The sequence below is a fragment of the Monodelphis domestica genome, chromosome 6 (assembly GCF_027887165.1).
Source record: "Monodelphis domestica isolate mMonDom1 chromosome 6, mMonDom1.pri, whole genome shotgun sequence".
Lineage (NCBI taxonomy): Eukaryota > Metazoa > Chordata > Mammalia > Didelphimorphia > Didelphidae > Monodelphis > Monodelphis domestica.
This window is the reverse complement of record NC_077232.1, coordinates 123661888-123683915: the sequence shown is the minus strand read 5'-3', so window position 1 is coordinate 123683915 and position 22028 is coordinate 123661888. Positions and strand designations below refer to the sequence as shown.

The window sequence follows — 22028 nt, the reverse complement described above, 5'->3', positions numbered from 1 at the left end:
CAATACATGGTGTTGATTCTAAGACGAATGGTAAGCCTTTAGGAAAAAAAAGAAAGAAAAGATGAATCTAGAAAGACTTATCATCTCCTTGACTTGACCTTGTACTCTCATTGCTGCAACTATCACCAAGTCTAAATGTCCAGCTTCTCTTCTGATTTCGGGTATTTCTTATTCATTAGAGGATTTTCATTTGAAGGTGAGTTTCCTCAAACTAACAATTCAACAAACCAAATACATCTGCACTACACACCTCCTCTCAATGTGTATGTGTGTGTGAAGAGAGACAGACAGAGACAGGAGGAAAAAAAAGAAAGAGAGATGGAGGGAGAAAGAAAGAAAGAAAGAAAGAAAGAAAGAAAGAAAGAAAGAAAGAAAGAAAGAAAGAAAGAAAGAAAGAAAGAAAGAAAGAAAGAAAGAAAGAAAGAAAGAAAGAAAGAAAGAAAGAAAGAAAGAAAGAAAGAAAGAAAGAAAGAAAGAAAGAGGAAGGAAGGAAGGAAGGAAGGAAGGAAGGAAGGAAGGAAGGAAGGAAGGAAAAGAAAGAAGCCAGAATACCAAAACTAATTTTCTGAGTCCATCTGAAGAAATGGTACTTCAGGCAGCATCACCTTTCATTTCCCTTATTTCTATCTCTCCATCTTTGGCTTTAGGCTTTGGTAATGCAAGAGTATAAAAGCACTGGCATGAATAAAAAGCCATTTACATTGTACAAGATCCTCATCTCTAAAGATTTCCTGCTAATCACACAGCTGAGCTTCATTCCTTAGGACATGTAAAGTCTTGTAGGATTCGTGGTCGATTAGGTTATAGGATGCATCCCCTAAACACCCCCCAAGCCTGTGTCCTTTGGATGAGCTAGTGGGAGTAGAGTGAGTTCAGTAAGGGACTCCAAGAAAATATGTAGCCCTTTCCCCATCTTCTTGGAGGAGGCTCCAACTGCATCATGATGGGATAAATGGCAAATCTGAAAATTGACCTTCTTTTCCTCTTCTCACCAGATCGTCCAATGGAAGACTTATATAGACAAAGATAATGGATGAGAGAACATTATCTGAAGTTGTTTGGTTAAAGACTAGGACAGTTAGGTGACTTAGTGAATACAGTACTGGGCCTGTGATCATGTAGTTCCTGGGTTTATCTTGGCAAGTGGACTTTCAGAAATTTTATATTGTTATTTTAAATGTTATATTTAAATTTTGTTACATCATTTGCTGTTTCACTTTTTTGGTAATATAAAGAAATGATGATTTATGTAGGTTTATTTTATGACCTGCAACTCTGATAAAGTTGTTCATTATTTCAATAAGTTTTTTTGGTTGATTCTCTAAGTATGCCACCATATTATCTGCAAAGAGTGATAGTTTCATTTTCTCATTGCCTATCCTAATTCCTTCAATTTCTCCCTTTCTTATTCTAATACAATACTGAATAGTAGTGGCGATAATGGGTATCCTTTCTTCATCCTTGCTCTTACTGGGAAGGCTTCTAGTTTATCCCCCATTGCAGATAATGTTTGCTGATGGTTTTAGACATATGCTATTTATCATTTTGAGGAATGTTCTATTTAATTCCAGTATTCTGTACTGTTTTTAATAAAGGTCACAAGCCTTTTATCACTCATAAACCCCACAGAACCACAACTGTTAGTGTGATTCTAAACAGCTGTACTGAGTTGGTCTCCTATAGATGATCTTTATTTGGTTGCAGGGTTGGGAGTGAGAATAAAAAGTCAAAGCTTTCTTTCTTCCACACCAGGCCTTTATGCTTGAAACTCATGTTCAATGGAAAATGCTCAGCTGCAAATCAAGAAATTTTATGAGGAGCTATTACATTACATATTCTAAGTACTTAAAATAAAAAATAAAAACTCATTTTAAGGGCAAATGCAATTCAAATTCTAGCCCTTATATGAGAATTTGGTTGAATAGAATAATAGATTAGCATCTGAAAGAGACCTGGTATAGTAAGTACTTAAAAAATGGTTGATGACTATTTTATTTGACTTCAAATCTCTTTCCACTATGCTAAACTGGAATAATAATTAAATAACAAAATATAATATTTAAATAACCAGGGCTCATTGATGTGTAAGGAATTGGTCCTTTAAGCAAATTAGTAATTTTTTTGTCTACTAAATGACTTTTTGTCAATTTCTTCATCTGTAAAATGACATAAATGGATGAAATGATCTTCAGAGTCTCTTCCAGTTCCAAATCTATATATTCTACTCTTTCTGTAGAGCTACTAAGACAGAAACCATTTCCAAATGATTTGATTCACAAGGTGGGTCAGATTAGTTGGAATGGAGATATGTCAGACACAGTATTTGGGAACATGGAACTTAAAAGTAGAGGATAGAGCTTCAGAAATATAGAAGTAAAGGGGAAAGTAATTCTCTTTTCCTCAGCCTATAGTACTACTAAGTAACTTCCCACCCCAATAGCTTTCAAAGATTCTCAGGTATAACCTTGTATCCTGATCCAACCTTAGAGAGATAGGAAACCCAGAGTAGCTTATGGAGGAAAAGAAAACAGCTGGTATTGGTGAGTAGCCTCTGCTCTGCCCAGAAAGATCCAAAGGAACTTTCAAGTTGCCACAATCTGTCAATTTACTAGTGTGAGGCACTTTATGCTTCTCCTCCCTATATCTTCTACATAAGAGGTAGTGGGAATTTGTAAAGTAAATGATTTAGCAGGTCATCCATCTCTTTCCCCTTCCATTTAGAGATATTGAAGAGAATAAAAACAAACTAGCCTGAGGAGCAGAATTTAGCTTCTGGTTAGAATTGGGAAGAGTTTGAAATGTCCATACAAGTGGCTAATGATTTCCTCATTTTGCCATGCCTTTACTTAGCTAATTAAAGTACTAATCCAATTAGCCATGATATTGAGATGAGCGAAAGAAAAAATACCTGAACCTAGAAGGGATAGGAAGGGATTGGTAACTGGAATATGAGACATGAGTGATACATAAGGATTGACAGATAATCCAGGGCATAAAACCTATGAAGTTACATTAAAGGGCCAAGTACTAGGTGATTGACATTCACCTGCCCCCTAATTCTCACTGTTAATGGAATAAATCATTAGTTTGTCCTAGTTTGCTTTTTGGTCTGGTTTCTCCTTGTTTATTAATTTTTCTTATATTACTTACCCTTTATTCCAGTCTTTATCCTTCCCTTCTACCACTTTCTCACCTAAAAGGTCTCTCTTTGATTCTAATTTTCTACCCCCTCCCTTTTCTTCTAGAATTGGAATAATAGCAAATGAGTCCGTGGTTTTGTAACTCCACAATAACTTTACCACTTCTCTGCTTACCATAGTATCTAATAGACAAGAAAGTCCATAGAGGTAGATAGCATAGTTTATATTTTTGTACTACTCCCCAACATCTCGAGTGGTTCTTTACTCTTAGTAAAGTATTGCTAAATGGGCGTTAACTAAATAAATTAATTCATTAATTAATGGGTGAAGAGACCAAAAACAGACCTGAAATTCCATTGTTTGACAAGTTAAATAAGCAAAGTAAGGAGTTGTACCTAGATATTTTAAAAATAAAAGTGAATGGCTCAGAAATTAGAAAATCTAGGACCAGTTCATAGTGATATTAATTCTCATTTCCAACAGAGTTTTTGAGATAGTAGGTTCCATTGTGGCAGATAGAAGTTAGGGTGGGCAGACCCTCTCATGAGGTAGGTCAGTAATATATCCGAACTATCAGACCACTAGTAAGGGTCTCAAAATACCAGCTCCTAGTCTCACTTATTAGTTCAATAGTTCTTTTACTTTCAATTTTATTAATTTATCCTTTGATTTTTAGGATTTCCAATTTACTCTTCATCTGAGGGTTTTTAATTTGTTCTTTCTCTAGTTTTTTTTTTGGGGGGGGCGGGTTACATGCTCAATTCATTAATCTCTCTCTTTTTTGTTAATATGGGCACTCAGGGATATAAATTCTTCCCTGATTACTACTTTTGCTGTATTCCATAAATTTTGATATGTTGTTTCCTTGTTATTCTCTTCAATGAAATCAATAATTGTTTCTATGATTTGTTCTTAACCCACCATTTTCGAGAATGATTATTTAATTTCCAATTAATTTTTATTTTGCCTCTCCATGTATCCTTATTAATTATAATTTTTATCACATTATGATCTCTTTTCTTCATAAATCTATTAACTCTAATTTTTCTAAGATTTCATTCACATCTTTTACTTCTTTCTTATTTATTTTATGGTTTGATTTATCTAGATCTTATAGAGGAAGGTTGATGTCTCCCATTAGAATAGTTTGACTATCTATTTCCTCTTTAAGCTCCAATAGTTTCTAGGAAGGGTCTCAAGAAGCAAAAGCTACTATTGTTAACTTGTCACTAAAAGAACAGAAGATCAAGTTTACCCTCTACTCCCAACATGTGCTCATCACCCTAACAAAGGTCCTTCCCTGGGTCTATTAATATTTTTTTAATGTTTTATCATTATATTTCAATGTAATTCATTTTCTTTGTGATTATATATAGCTTAGTTTATGCATTTGAAAACCTTATTCTAAGAAGGGGTCCATAGGCTTTATTAGAATGCCAAAGGGATCTATGATGCAAAAAAAATGATAAAAAACTCTTGCCTTAAAGTAATCCCAACCTGAGAGTTAAACTGTACTCATCAACAGAGGTATCCAGACGGATGTAATAACGCAGGTAGGTGTTACTACCCAATGCCTTCTCTCTAGTAGCTTCCTATTTTAATTATTTATACAAACTGTGAGCTAAGCTTAATTCTTTCTTTGCTGCTAAAGATGTATAAGTGCTAAATTTTGTACTCTCTGAATTTCAGTGACCTAAAGCAAAAACTTAGGTCATAATTCTAATTACAGCTTTCCAGTAAACTACACTGTCCAGGTAAAAAAGTCCCTATCCCTTTATCTTTGTTATCTCTCCAAGATTAGTACAAATACTAAGTGCTTAATAAGTGTCTGCTGCATATGTATTTATTTGCTTAGGGTATGTATTCTCCTTTTATGGTTTTATTGGAAAGTTTAGAGGAATTAATTATGGTTTGAAAAACTTTTTGTATTCAATAGAAGAATGAAATTGATCTCATGTACAAATTCTTTTTTATAGCCATAAAAATATATCACCAAGAAAAATATATTTACTTACGCTTTTTCCAGAACATGATTTGTTTGGGTTAGATTCTCTGAATCATTTGTAAGAACATTTTCCCCATATCTATTAGCAATATCATTCATGGGAGACACTCTCTTCTCTTCACTCATACTCTCCATATTACTTTGAAATTCTCTTGGAAATTCTTTACTAGATCTTGTAGCATTAATTTCTTCCCTTTTCACATTATTTTTCTCTCCATCAGCAGCCTCTATTTGTTTACAATCCTTTTCTGCCATATTTTCCAAGGACATCTCATTAAATTCCATTTCTTGCCTCATGACATTTCCATTCATTAATGTGATATTTTCTCCCTCCACATATGCAGAAGTCATCAGTTCCTTGTTTTCTTGTGTCTGGATTTGGCTCATACTGTGACTTTCTCCTTTACTTGGAGGAGAAATTTGAGGAAATGGTTGACTGAAATCATGAGCTGTTTCAATATAATCCATTTTCCCTTTTTCAGAAATGTTTGTTCCACTGAAGGTATTTTGGATGGTAGATTGTGTGTGTAGTGAAATATATTCGTGATTCATGGCTTGCAAGTTAACTATGTCCTTTTCCGTTTTCTGAAGATGTAAAACAGTGCTCTTCAAATATTCATTTATTTTCTTAAGGCAGTCTATGAGAGCATTAATTTCTAATTAAAAAATACAATGAATACAAATGATAATCAGACTGTTTCTATACCACAAATATTTATCCAATAGAATCATCATATCTTAGAGAAGGAAGGAGCTATACAAAATAAAAATTCTGTCTACAACATCCTTTAATCAAGTAATACATCCTCAGTTTGATTATCCATTGGTATAGAAAGACAAATTAATATGGGACCTCTTATATCCCATATAAGAAATTGCTGCTGCTGCACAGTGAATATTCATCATTGAACAGCTCCAATTACTCTAAAGTCATTTCTTCTAAATCAAAATCTGCCTCCTTTTACCTTTCATTCCTTAATCTCAGTTTCTGCCTTCTGCAGCAACACAAAACAGGCCTCCTCCCTCTTCTTCATGGTAACTTGTCAAATATTTGAAGACAGCTATCAGATTTCCTGGAAGCCTTCTTTTCTCCAAAATGAAAGCCCTAAGTTCCCACAACCATTCTTTCTATGACATTGTTTCTGGAGAGGCAATGTGAAAAAACTATATGGCCTTCGAGTCAGGAAAACTAGACTTTGAAATCTACCTTCAACACTTAACTAGACATTTTATGGGAAAGTGACAACTTTCCTGAGCTTCATCTTCCTTGATTATAAAATGGGATTAATAATGCTCGTGGTAGCTACTTCACAATTTATTATGCGGCTCAAATGAGGTTATGTATATAAAATGTTTTTTATGCCTTAAAAACTCATATAAATAGTAACTATTATTATGGTTTCCAGGTATATCGTCTATCTTGCTCCCAATAGCTTTTCATTTGTCAGTGTCCCTTATTAAGTAGAGCATCCAGAATTGAACACAATTGCATGGTTTAACCAACAGAGTATAGCGAAGTTTTATATTTATATCAATAATAATGATATAAGCTCGTTGCAAAGTGCTTGGCACATAGTGAGAGATTAATAAAAGCTTTCCTATCTCATTCCATTATGTTACCTGAGGAGAACTGTGGGGAGAGGGAGGAGGCTTGGTAAACTACCAAGCATGATCTAAATGTGTTTTACAATACTATTTTGGAAATAATGATCATTTTAAAGTATCTCTTATCCTCAGCAATGTCCAAGATATATCTTGAACAAAAAAATGTTTCTTAAATGAATGAATGATCTATCTTATTATTATATTTAAGGGGAATGGTTCAAATTCCACCTGTAACACATATTTACTGTGTGACTCCAGGTAAGTCACTTAAGTTCTAGGTACTTGAACCAAAAAATCTATGCAGGGGTGTGCTGGTAAATTTTTAACAGAAGGCTCTCAAAAAAAATGTAAAACATACTATTAAGTTTAATCTGTATTATTACTATTTTCATCATCACTTTTCTTAAATCTAGAATTCAAGTATTCATTCTAAATCTAGAATCTTAATGAATTCTTAAGTCTGGAATTCAATAAAAAAAATTAGTCAAACCCTCATATTTACCATTTTCTTATTTTCAAGGTACAAATGAACATGCTGAAAAATTTAACAATTAGCTTTCAAGATGCTCGGCTTCTCCAAGATATCCCTGGATTCTATGTCTCTAAGATGAGGGAAGGTGTTGAACTACACAGCAAGGGTTTCCTTACCTAGGATTTCCCTATAGAAGTAAAATCATAAGAGCAGTCCTTATTCCAATTCCTTGATTATATTAGTTTTTGGTATCTTTGTCATGTTGTCAATTCATTCCAAAGTTAGGGTCGACAAACAGACCTAGATATTTTTATATGAGATGCTATTGAGTCTTTAACCCAAATGCAAAATTGTATATAATTAGGGCTATTAACTATCTTTGAGTGAGGGCTGGATAAGGGAAGAGAAAAGAATCTTTTGGTTTTTTATTCTGAGATATTTTTAATATTACTTTGCAAATCTAACATATTGATTGTCCCTTTCAACCTTGTGTCATGAAAAAAATCTTTTAGATCTTTATTCAAGTCACTGTTCAAATGTTGGAAAGGCGAGATTTACTGATAATAACCTGTGTGGGGGATACCACCGGAGACCTCCTTTCAAGCTGACATCAATCAATAGTCTTTGATTATGGTTAATCCATGAGATGCAAATCCACCTGAACAGGAGAATATTTTGTCTTTATCAAATTCTTTCTTGAAATCACCATTTGCTATGCAAACAGCATTCCTCTGATTTTCTTAGTAGCCTCATCAAAAGATGAAAATGGATAACTTAGTGAATTTAGCATACCTAATATTGCCAATTTGTATTTCCAAAGACACTCTATTTAAGTCTACTGTAAGGAAAAATATGAGTTTCCTATAAGACTTTATAAGAGGTAAATTTGACTTGATATAGTTTAAAAATTATATTAAATAAAGATTAACATTTGGATGAGGAGATTGGATAGATTATTTAATGTTATACTTCAGTGGCATAAAATAAGTCATAGAAGTATACAAAAGAGTTGATTTCACCTCTCATTTTTGAGGGCATCCTAGTTTTTCTCTTTGTTATTCCATGCCATGATGACTGAAAAGGAAGCATTAGGACCACCATATTATGTATGGCTTATGAAATATGAAATAATTACAATTACAGCAAGATATATTATATATATATGTTTACTTGCCTTCTCTCCAAATGCAAAGTTTCTGTTTGTCAAGAAGTATGTGCAGTTGCTGACAAGTGACTTGTAGTGTTCCACTTACATGTTCCAAATGTTGGCAGAGAGCCCCATTAAGTTCTTGACACAACAAGATCATTGTAGAGACCCAGGCTCCTTCTCCATCCTTATCGTGAAGGTCACTGCACAAAAAGGTCTGGTTTATCAATTGACTTTGCCACCAAATCTGCTTTAGTAGTTGACTTAGTTTACCCACAGGTAAATCCATTTCAGTTGGATCCATTTCCTTGTTATTTGCAAGTCTAAATAAATAAATAGATTGAGTCTTGTCACAAGTTATTATTTCTCAAACCTAGAATTCAAAGTTCATTAATTGAGTCCTCTTTAAATAGCATAACAGTTAATTCTTTGCTGAGCTTTATATTGTTGTTAACCAAAGTAAAGTTACTAGGTGACCAAAGGAGAGGCTTTTGGGAAATCAGTGAGCAGAAATGCATACACACCATGTGCTATTGTGTACAGTACAGATTTAAACTCCGTTTCTATTTTCTCTGCCAAAGATAATAATCTTCAGACTGAGAACTATGGGAATAAAAAAAATAAGCAAATTGGAAACTAAACTAAGTGGGAGGACAAGAAGCCACCTGGCTTCCCTCAAAAGTTCAGTTCACCAAGTACAGATGAACTATATCCCAAGATACACTAAGAACTCACTAATGTGATTGCTAAATTTATTCCACTGATGATAAAAACAAAACAAAAACTTGAGAGGATGGAAGAAAAACATTCCAAAGTTTCAAAAAAGCATAAGGAAATGTATTTTTCAAAATGGTGGTGTGTGACCTTAAGTATCTGTATAATGGGGGAGTTGGTGTAAATATGGAGCATTGAACTACATGGCCTTTGTGGTCCCTTGTAACTCTGAATTTATAATCTTATGGATATCCTCATAAACAAAATGGAGAAATGTGAGTTAGATAGTACAGTATAGTGAATTAAGACGGAAAGACAAAGGGACAAAAGGAGGCAAAAGTCATTGGAAGAGCCAACACCAGCCTGTATGTATACCACTTACTTAACTGCTATTGACCCAAATTGCCTGGGTTTCTCTTGATCCAGATTCACTTGGTCTTTCTCTACTTTGGAGAAGGAATTAATAGTACCACTTTTTTCCATCTAGCTCTGAGGCTCATTTCTGGGAATTGCTCCCAGTAGTCCAGAAAATATGTATCTTTCTCATTACTATTTTGATGGCATTTTAACACCAAACATATATGTATATATACAAATAAATAAAGTAATAACCACCACATGATCTTAGAGAAACTAACTTATTTTAAAATAAGTGGCAAGACAGAAAGTAAACAGAATCTTAATGAACAAAGATTAGTTAAACATTAATTTATCCCTAAAGAGGGAAGGTAGGTATCAACATGAAAAGAGCACCAAGTCTAGAGTCAGGAAGACCTGAGTTCAAATTTGGCCTCACTCACTAGATGTAGAATCCTGAGCAAAGCATGTAACCCCAGTACCTTTGCCAAGAAAACCCCAAATGGGGCTATGAAGAGTCAGACAAGACTGAACAACAACAAGAAAGAGAATGAGAGGGTAGAGACAAGACGCACAATATGGAAGTGCAGAACTCACTGGGTTTGGTCTTGCATTATATTCAGCTAGCTTACATTCCACCCCAATCATAGACTATTCATATTCAGGTCACAAGGATGGCTTCTCATCACTTTCTGTATAATTGCTTTGCACACAAAGGTTGTGGCAAGGTTGGACAGCAATTCCTTCCCCTTCAAATCATGGGCTTTGTACAACTTGTCCTGTTGCTGCAGAGTTAACTCTCTTTCCCAAGGCACTGCTGAAGTTCCTTCACTCACTTGTCCAACCCAAAAGATTTCTGCTTATCCCTTCCCACAGAAATAGCAGTAGACCATCTAATTGGTCAGAGTTATCATACCCTGGGTAAATGGTGTACTCTGGGAAAAATATTCCTGCCTTTAGACCAAGATCTCCAGTAAATTCATAATAATTAGTGAGCGTGCCTTAAACTAATCAAGAGGTTTTTCCTAGGATCTCCCTCACCTCTAACTAGTTACAAGTAGCTTCCTCTAAAATGACTTTCTTTTTCCTCTCTCTATAGAGAGAGAAAGAGAAAGTCAGACAGATAGAGACAGAGACAGGGATCCTGTATGTATATGGTTATTTATGTAAGTTGGAAATCAGTACAAATAAAAAAATATATAAAATATAATATATACCTTACAAATCTATAAAATAGTTCAACGGAATGCAGAGTTGTAAGCAGGGATCAGGAGAGGCTTCATCTAGAAAACTGTGCTTGAATTCTCTCTTAAAGGAAGAGACTAAGGCAAAAAGGAAGGTCAGTCCAAGTATGGACATTACAAAGACAAAGGAGATGAGGTCTCTGTGAGAAAGGGTAACATAGAGAAGAAGGTGTGCCTTGCAACTTCAGCAGATTAATATACTTGTGGGTGGACACCCAAGAAGGAGAATTGAAAACTAAGGGAAAATGGGTGAACTGGAGAGAGAGAGAAAGGGAGAGAGAGAGAGAGAGAGAGAGAGAGAGAGAGAGAGAGAGAGAGAGAGAGAGAGAGAGAGAGAGAGAGAGAGAGACAAAGACAGAGACAGAAACAGAGACAGAGACAGAGACAGAAAGAGAGACCGAGACAGAGAGACAGAGACAGAAAAAGAGAGAGAGAGAGAGAGAGAGAGACAAAGACAGAGACAGAAACAGAGACAGAGACAGAGACAGAAAGAGAGACCGAGACAGAGAGACAGAGACAGAAAAAGAGAGAGAGAGAGAGAGAGAGAGAGAGAGAGACAAAGACAGAGACAGAAACAGAGACAGAGACAGAGACAGAGACAGAGACAGAAAGAGAGACCGAGACAGAGAGACAGAGACAGAAAAAGAGAGAGAGAGAGAGAGAGAGAGAGAGAGAGAGAGAGAACACAAAAGAACAAAGGCTCAGAGACAAAGACATGGGCTCCAATGTGCATGCTCCTCTGATGTTGGTGGAAAAAGAGAACGAACTGCATATGTCTCCAATCTTTTATTGGAGAATCCAGGAATGGGGAGTGGGAGGTAGCTAATGAACATGTGACATGGCATAGGAATTAACATTGGCTCAATTGATAACCACATGATCAAAGAGGAGGAGGTTAATCAAACATGTGACCTGGTCCAGAAGGTGGTCTGACAAGATGGAAAGTAGGACCCTGTGGCAACTAATATCCTACTCAGGAATTCTTTTGCCCTTTGGACTGAAGATTTGGAAATACAATCATCAAGAAATAATATGACCGTGAATCTGGTACATGAGCACCTAGGTTACAATATCAATACAACAATAATACTTTCAAGATGAGAATATACCTGGGACGCTATAGAAGGCTGGAAGAAGAATGAGGAAAGGAAGAAAAGTAATATTCATTGATATTAGAAAGATTGGTTAGAGCCAGATTGCATAGGATTCTAAAAAAAGGTAATGGGAATCTGATGGAATTCATTGAGTATATATGGGAGTCATGTTTAGAGGCAGCAGAAAAGGCAGCAATAGAGAAAAAATGAAGATTAGAGAGAGAGGGATGAAAATGAGGGTAATCTCCTAGAGATATTAGGATCAAGAGTACAGTAAAATAATTATCTTTTGACAAGAAAAAAAACACATTTTCATATAAGATGGAAAGAGTATATAGTGGATCATCACATCTAAGTGACGAAATAAGCGGAAAAGGGGCCTCAGTTCTTCTAGGGAAATCATAAATTGAGATCATCAGCTGAGAGGAAGGCTGAGAAGTCCATGCATAAAAGTATTACTTTACTACAACAAGAGTCTAGTTGGTGTTACAGAGCAGATGTTTGGAGTGGACCCAGTCAGCATGGCATGTGAACAGGAGCAAAGAACACAGATTCTCAAGGTTTAGGCTGGAGAAGACATAAATAGGTAGCTGGGTGCCCAAAGGACAGAGCACAGGTCCTGGCATCAGTAAGAACTGAGTTCAAATATGATCTCGACATTCATTTGAATAAGCCCCATAATATCTGTTAAGAGAGTTTCGTTCTATGAGGCAAGAGAGAGACATGATAGACCACCAGTGTGAGCTGGCACACTGTGTGTGAGAACAGAGAGAAAACCAGTTTGACTGCGTCAGAAGGGATGTCATGTAGATCAGTCTGGAAATTGTGCTCCTCCATCTCCCATTATAGCATCTCGTGCACAGTTCCTCAAAGGAACATAAGAATCATTGATAGATTTTTAAGAGCAAATACTTCAGGGAGCTGGAGAGCACTGCCCTTAGAAGGGGGACCTCAGTTTGAATCCTTTCAGGTGCTAGTTTGGAAAGCCAAATTACTTAACTTTCTATTTTCTCAGATTCCAAATAGAATAATAATGAGCACCTACATCAAAGGGTTGTTTTGAAACACCATGAGATAATGCTTGTAAAGTATTTTGTAAACATTAAGTGCTATGTAATTGTCAGCTATTACTTTGAAAATTAGTTTTTCTTTACTCATTCTGTTTTTTATATTTGTTATGAAATAGAATTGGTTGGTCTTATTTTACACGCTAAAGAAGGCCCCTAGTGAGATGTACTATAACAGGGATAGCAGTTATTTTTTAAAATTCTTGTTTATATTGTAAACTAGAGAGAGGGAAAATAAGATCAGGGATTCCAAACTTCCTGGTTAACACTTTCTCTAATTGGGGGAGGTTTCTTTCTTAAAGAAGAAAAACCTGAAAAGTAACTTTGGTTGGGATAGGAAGAATTGCTAATGACCTATAATTAACATCCTCCTGCAATAGAAGGAGGAGCAGTCTACCACCACTCAACCTTTCAAGAGCATGCCCCAAATGGGGTCTCAGAAAGGAAGATGGAGGAAAGAAGGAAGCAGCAAGGTCTTCCCTATTCTCCAGCCAAACTCCATCACCCAAATGATGTAACATTAAAAAAAAAATCAGAGTGCATTCCAGGAGCCTTTCACTTCTTTGCCTCCTTCAGAAATCATGGAATGCAATTCAAGCTCTCCAAAGACAACTTGGGATATCTCCAGTCCTCTCTCCTCCCACTCCCTCTCTCCACCCCCCCCCCACCCCCATCTCTCTCTCTCACCTCATCTAAAGCCCCAGGGTTCTTGTAGCTACTTTGAAGATCTTTGGAAGACAGGAAAAATCCAGTCAAAGGACCAAATACAGCCAAAGGCATAAATATTACCTAAATGGCTTCTGTAGGTGTAAAGGTATGTGTGCAGAAGTGGAGGGCTGGAGGCTGAGAGGGAGAACAATTAAGGCCCTGGCCACTTTAGAACTGCTCACTTGGCCAAGAATAAAGAACAAGAATGAAGGTTTTTCAGAAATTCAATTTTGGACATGGGGAAGTAATTGCTTTCTTTCCTCTACCTACACCATTTATGGATTACCTGGTACACTTTGAGATCTTTTTTTTCCCTTTTCTGATACACATTCTTTTACTGATACACATAAGTAGATACCTTTATTTTTAAAGGTAAAGATTGCATATAGTTTGAAAAGAGATGTTAATGATTTAATTATTTGTATTAGGGAGAGTGATGGTGACTTTATTGGTTTAGGAAGACCCTAATGATGAATCTATCTACAAGAGCACATGAGCACTTTCTGAAATTTCTAGTCTTAGACACTTGGGAACAAACACAGTGATGTTATTTAAGGAGAGGTTTGCACCTCAAAAATGAATAAATGTAAAAAATTTGGGATTCAACATTGCTTCCTGATCATTGACGCTTAAGAAAATGTTGGAGAAAATGTCAGTAATGTAGATCACACTGAAAAGGGTGTCCTGTGCACATTTCTTGAGAGCTGGTTATTAAATATTTACCAACACACTCCTGCTCATAGGATTCTAATAGTTGTCATATAGGAGCAGCTTAATGAATGTTGAACATGAACCTTCCACAACTTAACTATCATTCCTCCATATCCCACCATGACTGAAGATTTTGCATAGGTAGAAATACCTTTTCACACACCAAGAGTACAAGTCTTAATGGTTTTGTTGCTTCTCATTTGCTTGAAAACTCATTCAGCCACCCATGGGAAAAAAAAAATTACCTGGACCACAGAGAGCCCAAATGGTATGCCCAAGGATCACATACCCAGCAGATGTCAGACTAAACATGAACCCAAGTCATCCTGGTTCTGAGAACAACTATCTGTCTACTATCCAAGTTTGACTCTTTTAATGAATCATCTTGAATAGTTAGAAAAAAAAAATTCACACTGTAATTTGGAAAGTCACTTGAGTATTATATCTACACATTTGTGTATATATGTATATAACTATTAGACATGCATATATATGTTTGTATGTATTGATAAATATTTTTCCCTCTTAGTCATGAATTATAATCCTTTCTCCAGAAAAACCTGTTGTCCTTAACCTCTATGACATTTGCTTTCCTCAGGCCTGAGCTTGTAATCTGTCTGGTTTCCTGAGAATGTATGAGTTGCAAAATCAAACCCATCAAACAAACTTGTTGAAACTAGCATCTGCTAGCTCTTCCATCTTGTTCTAAATTAAAGTCACTAACCCAGAAGAAGAGGCCTTTTAAGACCTGAGATAATCACAGAAGGTAAACTGAAAACTTATTTTAAGTCTTAACAGAGCATTTTATTACTGTTATTAATAAACACGGGGAATACTTTTAAAATAGATTTTATTTTGGCAAAAACAATGGTAGTTCTACTAATGCTAAATGTATTCTATGAAGTCACTGAACCATATCCATTATAGTGTGAAAATAAAATGGTTGAATCTTCCCTTCTCTCTTCAAACCCCCTTGCTCCATTGCTATCCAGATCCCTCAGTAAACAGATGATACCACCTCTTATTTAACTGAGAAGATTGAGACCATCTTTGTTCATCTCTCTCATCTCCTCTGTACCTCAAGACTTCTCCAGATCACACCCCACTCCCTAGTGGCCCCTTCCTTGTCCAATGCCCTTTACTTATGCCTTGGATCCCATTCCCACTAATATCCTCTAGGACCTCCTTCCTCTCCCACTGCCTATAATAGTGTTCAAACCTCCCTAATTTTAACAAAAACAAAACTCTTCCTTTGATAATGCAAACTTTCTAGAATGTGTCATCTATAAGTAATGTCCATACTTGCTGCCTCCACTTTCTCCCAATTTTCCAACATCTCTGTCCTCTGAATTTATTCTCAACCAATATTGATTTTGGCTGCCAAATCTGTCATTTACTAACTGAGGTATAGTCTAAGCTCTTTTATCCTCCTCATTAAGGGAATTATTTATGTTGATTAAAATTCTTTAGGATGTTTAATACCCTATTAATTGATTGAAACTACTCTCTAAAGAATCACCAATGAATTATTTTTAACTGCCAAATCCAGTTCCCATTTCTCAGTCTTTATTCTCTTCCTTCAGCATGAAGCTCTTCTTGAATACTTTCCCCTATCAGATATCACTGCCACTTCCTTCTCCTGATTATCTTCCAACTTTTCTGACCACTTTTTCTTTTTCTCTTTGACAAGTTCATTGTCTTCCTTTCACCAAAGTGTGGATATCTTTTTTCAATCTCTCCCTGATGTCATTTACTTATATAGCTTCAGTTGTGATCTTCATGCGTAGCTCTCTATCCTTTTAAGTTTATTTCTATAATTTTATCTGCTTGCTGGAGATTTCTGTTGAGATGACATGCTTAAACTTCAAACTTAACGTGCTAAAAATAGAATTAATCTTTCCTCAAAAACCCTTTTCTACATCTTAAGCTCCCTTTTTGTGTTGGTAGCACCACCATCCTCCCAGGCTTGAAAACTTGGAGTCATCTTTGTTCTTTCCATTCCCTCATGAGCTTGTCTAATCAGTTGCCAATTCCTGTTTCTTCTGCCCACATAATAGTTTTTGCATCTCCGCTCTTCCCTATTTCCATATTGCCACTGCCCTGATTCAGGCCCTACCTACCTCTCACCAGATTTACTGTAAGTTTGCTAATAGATTTCCTTGCCTCCAGTCTATCCTCCTACCCAGCCTTCCTCACCCAGATGATAAAATACTCCCTAATGTACAGGTCTGACAGCATCATTTCCTTTCTCAAAAATCTTTAGTGGATCTCTATTCTGGTTAGAACTAAATAAAACTCCTTGACCTGGAACTTAATTCCTTTTGCATTTGGGTCCAACCTATATTTTATACTTCTCTCTTTCACATTGGTTTCACTAATTGGCTTTTCCTTATTTTGTCTGATGCTTGTTTACATAAAACATAAATTTTATGCTTTTTTGAGTTCCTTTGCTCCAAAGGAACTCTCTCCCCTATTTCGGCTTAATGAAATCTTTCTCATTTTTCAAGATCCAGCTGATGTGTCATGTCTTCAGTGAAAACTTCTTTGATCCTCTCTAGCTGGAAAGCATCTTTGCCTCCTCAGGACAGACTTCTTGTAGAACAAAAAATTTGATCTGAGTTTTGAAGAAAGCCAGGAGGCAGAGAAAATTGGGGGGGGGGGGGAGGGTTGTTTCTGCATTTGTTAGACCAAAAGGACAGATAGCCAAAAAGGACAGGAGCAGGGGGACCGAATGTCTTATTTGAGGAATGACAAAGCCAGCTTGTCACTATGCAAAGAGGAGTAGAATGTGAAAAAGGCAAGAAAAGTGATTATTATAGAATTAGGTCATAAAGATCTTTAAAAGTCGGACACATTTTAGGTTTGATCCTGCAGGTAATGAGACCACTGGAGTTCACTGAGTTAGAGTCAGGAGGAGGTTGATATGGTCGTATCTGCCTTTAAGGATGATGATTTTGGCAGCTGAGTGGAAGATGAACCGGAGTGAGAAAATAGTTAAGGAGACCAATCAGAAGGCTGTCTGCACTAGCCTAGGTGTGAGATGATGAGAGCCTGTGCCAGGGGAGTGACTGTGTGAGTAGAGAGAAGAGTAAGAGTGCCAGTAAGTTTACAAAGGTAGAATGACAAGACCTGGCAACGACTTGGCAATGTGGGGTTAGTAGAGTGAGGTCTAGAATGGCACCAATGTTGTGAACCTGGGCCATTAGGAGGAGGGTAGTGCTCTCAACCTTCACTGAGAAGTTCAGAGGGAATCAAAAACCTCCAAATTTGATTAAATTACCTAAGATGTCAAGTCATTTGCTTGTATGTTAAACCTCTTTGAAAGTAGCCTTCTTTGAGCAATTTGTTGTCATGAGAAAATGGTAAAAATTCAGGCACCCAAGAATGTACTTCAATTAAAAGTAGACTAAATGGTCCAAACAGGAATATAGATCAGAACTGGAACCATGAGCCACAAATGAACTGGATATGTATGGGGCGACCAGCCACATGGATCAGTGCTAATTAATGCTGCATACTCACAACCTTCCACCCTGTCCCCCAAAAGAGGTGCTCAATAAATGTTAGTCATTAATAATGAATTTAAACAAACAACTCTAAACACTGACCTTTCCCTTTAAGAAATTTCCTTCCAAGGGCAAACAACATAACTTAGAAATACTCTGAGGAAGACATTATCATTGCTTACACAAAGGATAAGGCAGCAGTTGAAAAATAGGCTTTAACAAGTGTTTACATTTTTGTCAGTGTTTGTCAATAGAATTTTGTGGGAAGAGAAGGCATACTAGAGGTGGTGTTGCTCTAAAATGGGTCACCAGATTGAAAAGATTAGAGGAGACACATTTGCTGACAGTCTGTTCAAATAAATTACAGACTCTTTGCTCCCGTTGAATTATAACAGTTATTGTTTAGAAATGCCTTCTCACATATGAAAGTGTACCATTGAGAGTTTGCATTGGCAAGGACTGCTTGCTAAACACACAGCAGTTGCTAAGAGGAAACAATGGTATTTGCACCCAGTATCAGGGGCTGTGCTGTATTCCAAAAATGTTGGTATTTAGCTATTTGGATAACTCAGGCTCATTGCTCATCATAATAAAGCTTGAAACCAATCCTAGTGTTTTGGATTATGATTTTGCAACACTTGTCTGTTTTCCAGTACTATAGATCATGAATCATTGTTATAATTGAATAATTTGAAAAAACAACAAACCTATGGTCTATATTTTTAGCTTCATGGAACCATAAAATGAAACCAAATGAAATATCTTTTCATGAATTTTAATGGGGAGTAAAAAAAAAATCCAGTGCCTGTTTTTTTTCCTGAAATTTATTTCACACACAGAATTTCAAATTTTGCAAGTGTCATATGGATCAGCACAGTCCTTCTTGTGATATCCTGGTGCTTGGAATCAGTTGCTGAGCTTTTCTGGCTGCTTAACTCTCTACCAGGCAGTGACAAAATAATACATAAGTTCCTCTTGCAGAAAGAATTTTTTTTTAATTAAGGGGAAAAAAGAGAGAGAGAGAGAAAGAAAAGGCAAGAGATAGAACTATAAGAGACACAAAATAAGAGCCATAATAATAGAATGTTTTGTGGTAATGAAGTACAGTCATAGAATCTCAAAGATGGAAAAGGCTCCCTAGTCTAACCTTTAACGGAACAAGAATCTTGTCCACCTCTGTCTGTAACAGGTGATTATCCAGACTGCTTGAAGATCTCCAGGGAGGATGGAGCTCATTATTTCCCTAGACAGTCAGTTTAACTTTTAGATAGCTCTAATTCTTAAGATAAAATTTCTTATATAAGGCTGTTTGTTTCTTTGTAAGTTTTCTGTTGCTTTTTGTTCATTTCCTCTGCAGCCAAAGATATTATTAACCAATTATTATTAACTGATAGGTAGTATTAATATGTAATTAATAATAATGATTTAATGTATAATATCTTTAATCATTCTATGATAGTCCTTTAAATATTTGAAGAGGGCCATCATGTCCCCACTCACAGTTGTACCTTATACTCTTATCTCAAGTTTTATCTTCAGGAGAAATTTGGCATAATCTCAAGGTCCTTTGAAACCTTGCTTGCCCTTCATGTGATGCTTTCCTGCTTCTTGCCTCAATTGTCATGCTCAGAATGAGCACAGAACAGTAGTCCTGGCTCTGCTCTTTCTGGACCAATAGCAACTTCTCTAAGCCTTATTTTTCTCATCAATATTTTTTAAAAGGTGGAGTAATTCTATATTAGATTCTCACTCCAGAATCTTTCAAGTCTAAAATTTCATGATTTTATAATTCTGTCTACAATATCTTATGTGATTCTCATGATTACCTGTGACATAGGAAGCTCAAGTATCAATTATCCTCATTTTACAGAGGAAGAAATGAAGGTTCAGAGATAAGTGATTTGTCCATGATTATTTAGCCAAATGAGGCAAATTGTCTCTTTCACTGATTTTTAAGAGGTCTTCCAATTTCTTATTAATTTTTGCTAGACTGAAATAACCCAAAATCTATAATACAAAACAGTTCAAATCTAGCTTAGTCAAGTTGGCATCATATTAAAGTATCTTTAATGCCTCGGAGAAAATATGGAATAAAAATAGAAAATAATCAGTTAACTTTTTACTTTTCTACCCTTACTACTTTGAAGGACTTCTGACTTGGTGTAATAAAAACCCACAAATGCCAAACAATGGCTATATCAGCAACAAATATATAATTGCTCTTTTTCTCCTCCCTATCTATCCCAATAATACCAAAGCAAAATCCTCCTTTGCAATTTCTTTTCCTAATTCTATAGACTTTCTCTACCATATACCAGAATCCTCATTATTCTAGTCTTTTTAATTTGTTTGATTTTTTTCCTGTTATCTTAAGGAGTCATTAGCTTCCATTTGTCCAATTCTAATTTGGGGGCAATAGTTTTCTGGCTTGAGGTTTTATATTTCCTTTTTCACACCTCTTATTTCTTCTTTCAATTTTCTTCTACCTTTCTTATTTGTTTGGTGATCCTCTTTTGGAGCTCTTCCAGGATTTCACTTTGGTTCTGTATCCTTTCACATTTGTCATTGAGTCTTCATGCATTTCCACTTGGGCACTGATATCTTCTGAGCTTGCATTTTGGTCTTCTCTGCTGCTAGAATAGTTTCCCAGGGTCAGATTTTTTAATGTCTTTTACTCCATTGGGAGTGGGGCTTTTTTGTGACCTTGCCTATATGTTGAAGCTCAGCTTCACTCTTGGGGTGCAGGGAATACTTCTGAGTTTCTTTGGGTACCATGTGTACTGCATTGAGCTGGATTCCTCTTCTTAGCTGCCAGCTCCCCTAGGTATTGAGATTGCTAGGTTGCTCCTTCCTCTAAGGATTCTCCTGGGTGTGTTTGCCCTGGACAGCTCCTTAAATCTCTCTGGTGTGTTCTAAGTTTCTCCTTTGCAGGTTCTGGGCAGTTAGTTCCTTACCTACCAGTTCTACTTCTCTCCCCCTTACTCCAGTGAGACAAATCCTTCCTATGAACTCTCTGTTTTCACTGACTGAAATCCTGCTTTAGTCTTTTCTTGGTTTGTTTTGAGGCTATACTTTTTTTTTTTTTGGTTGTCTGGAGGTGGATTTGGATGAGCTTCCTCAGAGCATTCCTTACTCCACCAACTTGGCTGCTGGATGTAAAAGTTCTCATTACTCTAGAAGTTCCCTCCACATCTAGCTTTCTCACACTGGAAGTATACTTTGCCCACATCCCTTTACTTATGATTGGTTGGTTCCTCAAGAACCTCGATTTTAAGGAAGCCATCAATGTCTTCATCCTCTCATCTTCACTCCTACATCTCTGAGCTTTGTCTGCTTCCTCTCAGCCTTTTCAGCTTCATGATACTCATTACCTCATTAAATATAATCTCTTTAAGGATGAGGACAAATTTTCTTTCCCTTTGTATTTGTATTCCTGGACTTAGCACAGTACCTAGCACAGAAGAAACATTTAATCATTGTTTATGGACTTAAAGTTAGAGTTCAAAGTAATGAAACCATTGTCTTTGATGGTAAAAATCCTTTGCAGATCTTTTTACCTCTTTCTTCTATTTGTTTTCTGTCTTTGATTTTTCCCTTAAATACCCTCATGGTAACTTTATTTATTTGGATTTCTTGGCAAGTTTTCTTTAAACTAATTTTCCCTTTATTGCTTCTGTCTTCTTTACTCATAATCATCCAGCATCCCAACCTGTAAAATTTTATAAATTAGTTTATATTCTAAACTAATGTAGCATTTAACATCTCTACAGCTTATAACAAGGAATCCTCCTTACCCCAGTCATACTTGATGTAATTCCAAAAATATTAGTGTAATATCACCTCAGAATATCAAAGGAACCCTGAGGGTTTTGGTTTTTCTATCACTGTTGTTCTCGAGCCCAAAAGGGTTAGGTTATTGACTAGATACTTATATTTATAAAATGTATTCACTAAACAGGTATAGCAAGGAAGCTTTTACAAAAAAAAAATCTGCTATTTCCAAACCAGAGGTGTACTTACTCTCCTCTGGGAATAGTCAACACTGGAGGAGATGTAGAAAGATGAATACTTTAGTGCATGGTTGCTGGATGGGCCTGTGGATTGGATCGATTGTTCTTGAAAGTAATTTGTAATATCATAAAGGAAAACTTCATATACAATAAAAAAGTCATGTTAACACTTCTGTGTGTGTGTAATGGCAAAGAACAGGCAATTAAATAGACCCTTATCAGTTGGCAAATAGTTAAACAAATCATGG

The 22028-nt window shown here is 36.1% G+C and overlaps 1 protein-coding gene and 1 long non-coding RNA gene across 6 annotated transcripts in view; one reads left to right on the top strand and one right to left on the bottom strand.

Annotated features, from left to right (window-relative positions):
• Positions 1 to 22028, bottom strand: part of DTHD1 (death domain containing 1) — a 116407-nt gene that overhangs the window by 54036 nt on the left and 40343 nt on the right. For all 5 annotated transcript variants that reach the window (XM_056802515.1, XM_056802517.1, XM_003341422.4 and 2 more), the window contains exons 2-3: positions 8397 to 8692; positions 5156 to 5801 (exon numbers count right to left, since the gene is read on the bottom strand). In XM_056802515.1, coding sequence (XP_056658493.1) covers positions 5156 to 5801; positions 8397 to 8673 — 923 coding nt within the window. In that variant the 5' untranslated portion in view covers positions 8674 to 8692. The remainder of the gene's footprint in view (positions 1 to 5155; positions 5802 to 8396; positions 8693 to 22028) is intronic.
• The window catches only part of LOC103098351 (uncharacterized), a 32699-nt gene that overhangs the window by 6185 nt on the left and 4486 nt on the right, over positions 1 to 22028 (top strand). The window contains exon 2 of the long non-coding RNA XR_001623015.2: positions 14863 to 15030. This is a non-coding gene — a long non-coding RNA (uncharacterized LOC103098351). The remainder of the gene's footprint in view (positions 1 to 14862; positions 15031 to 22028) is intronic.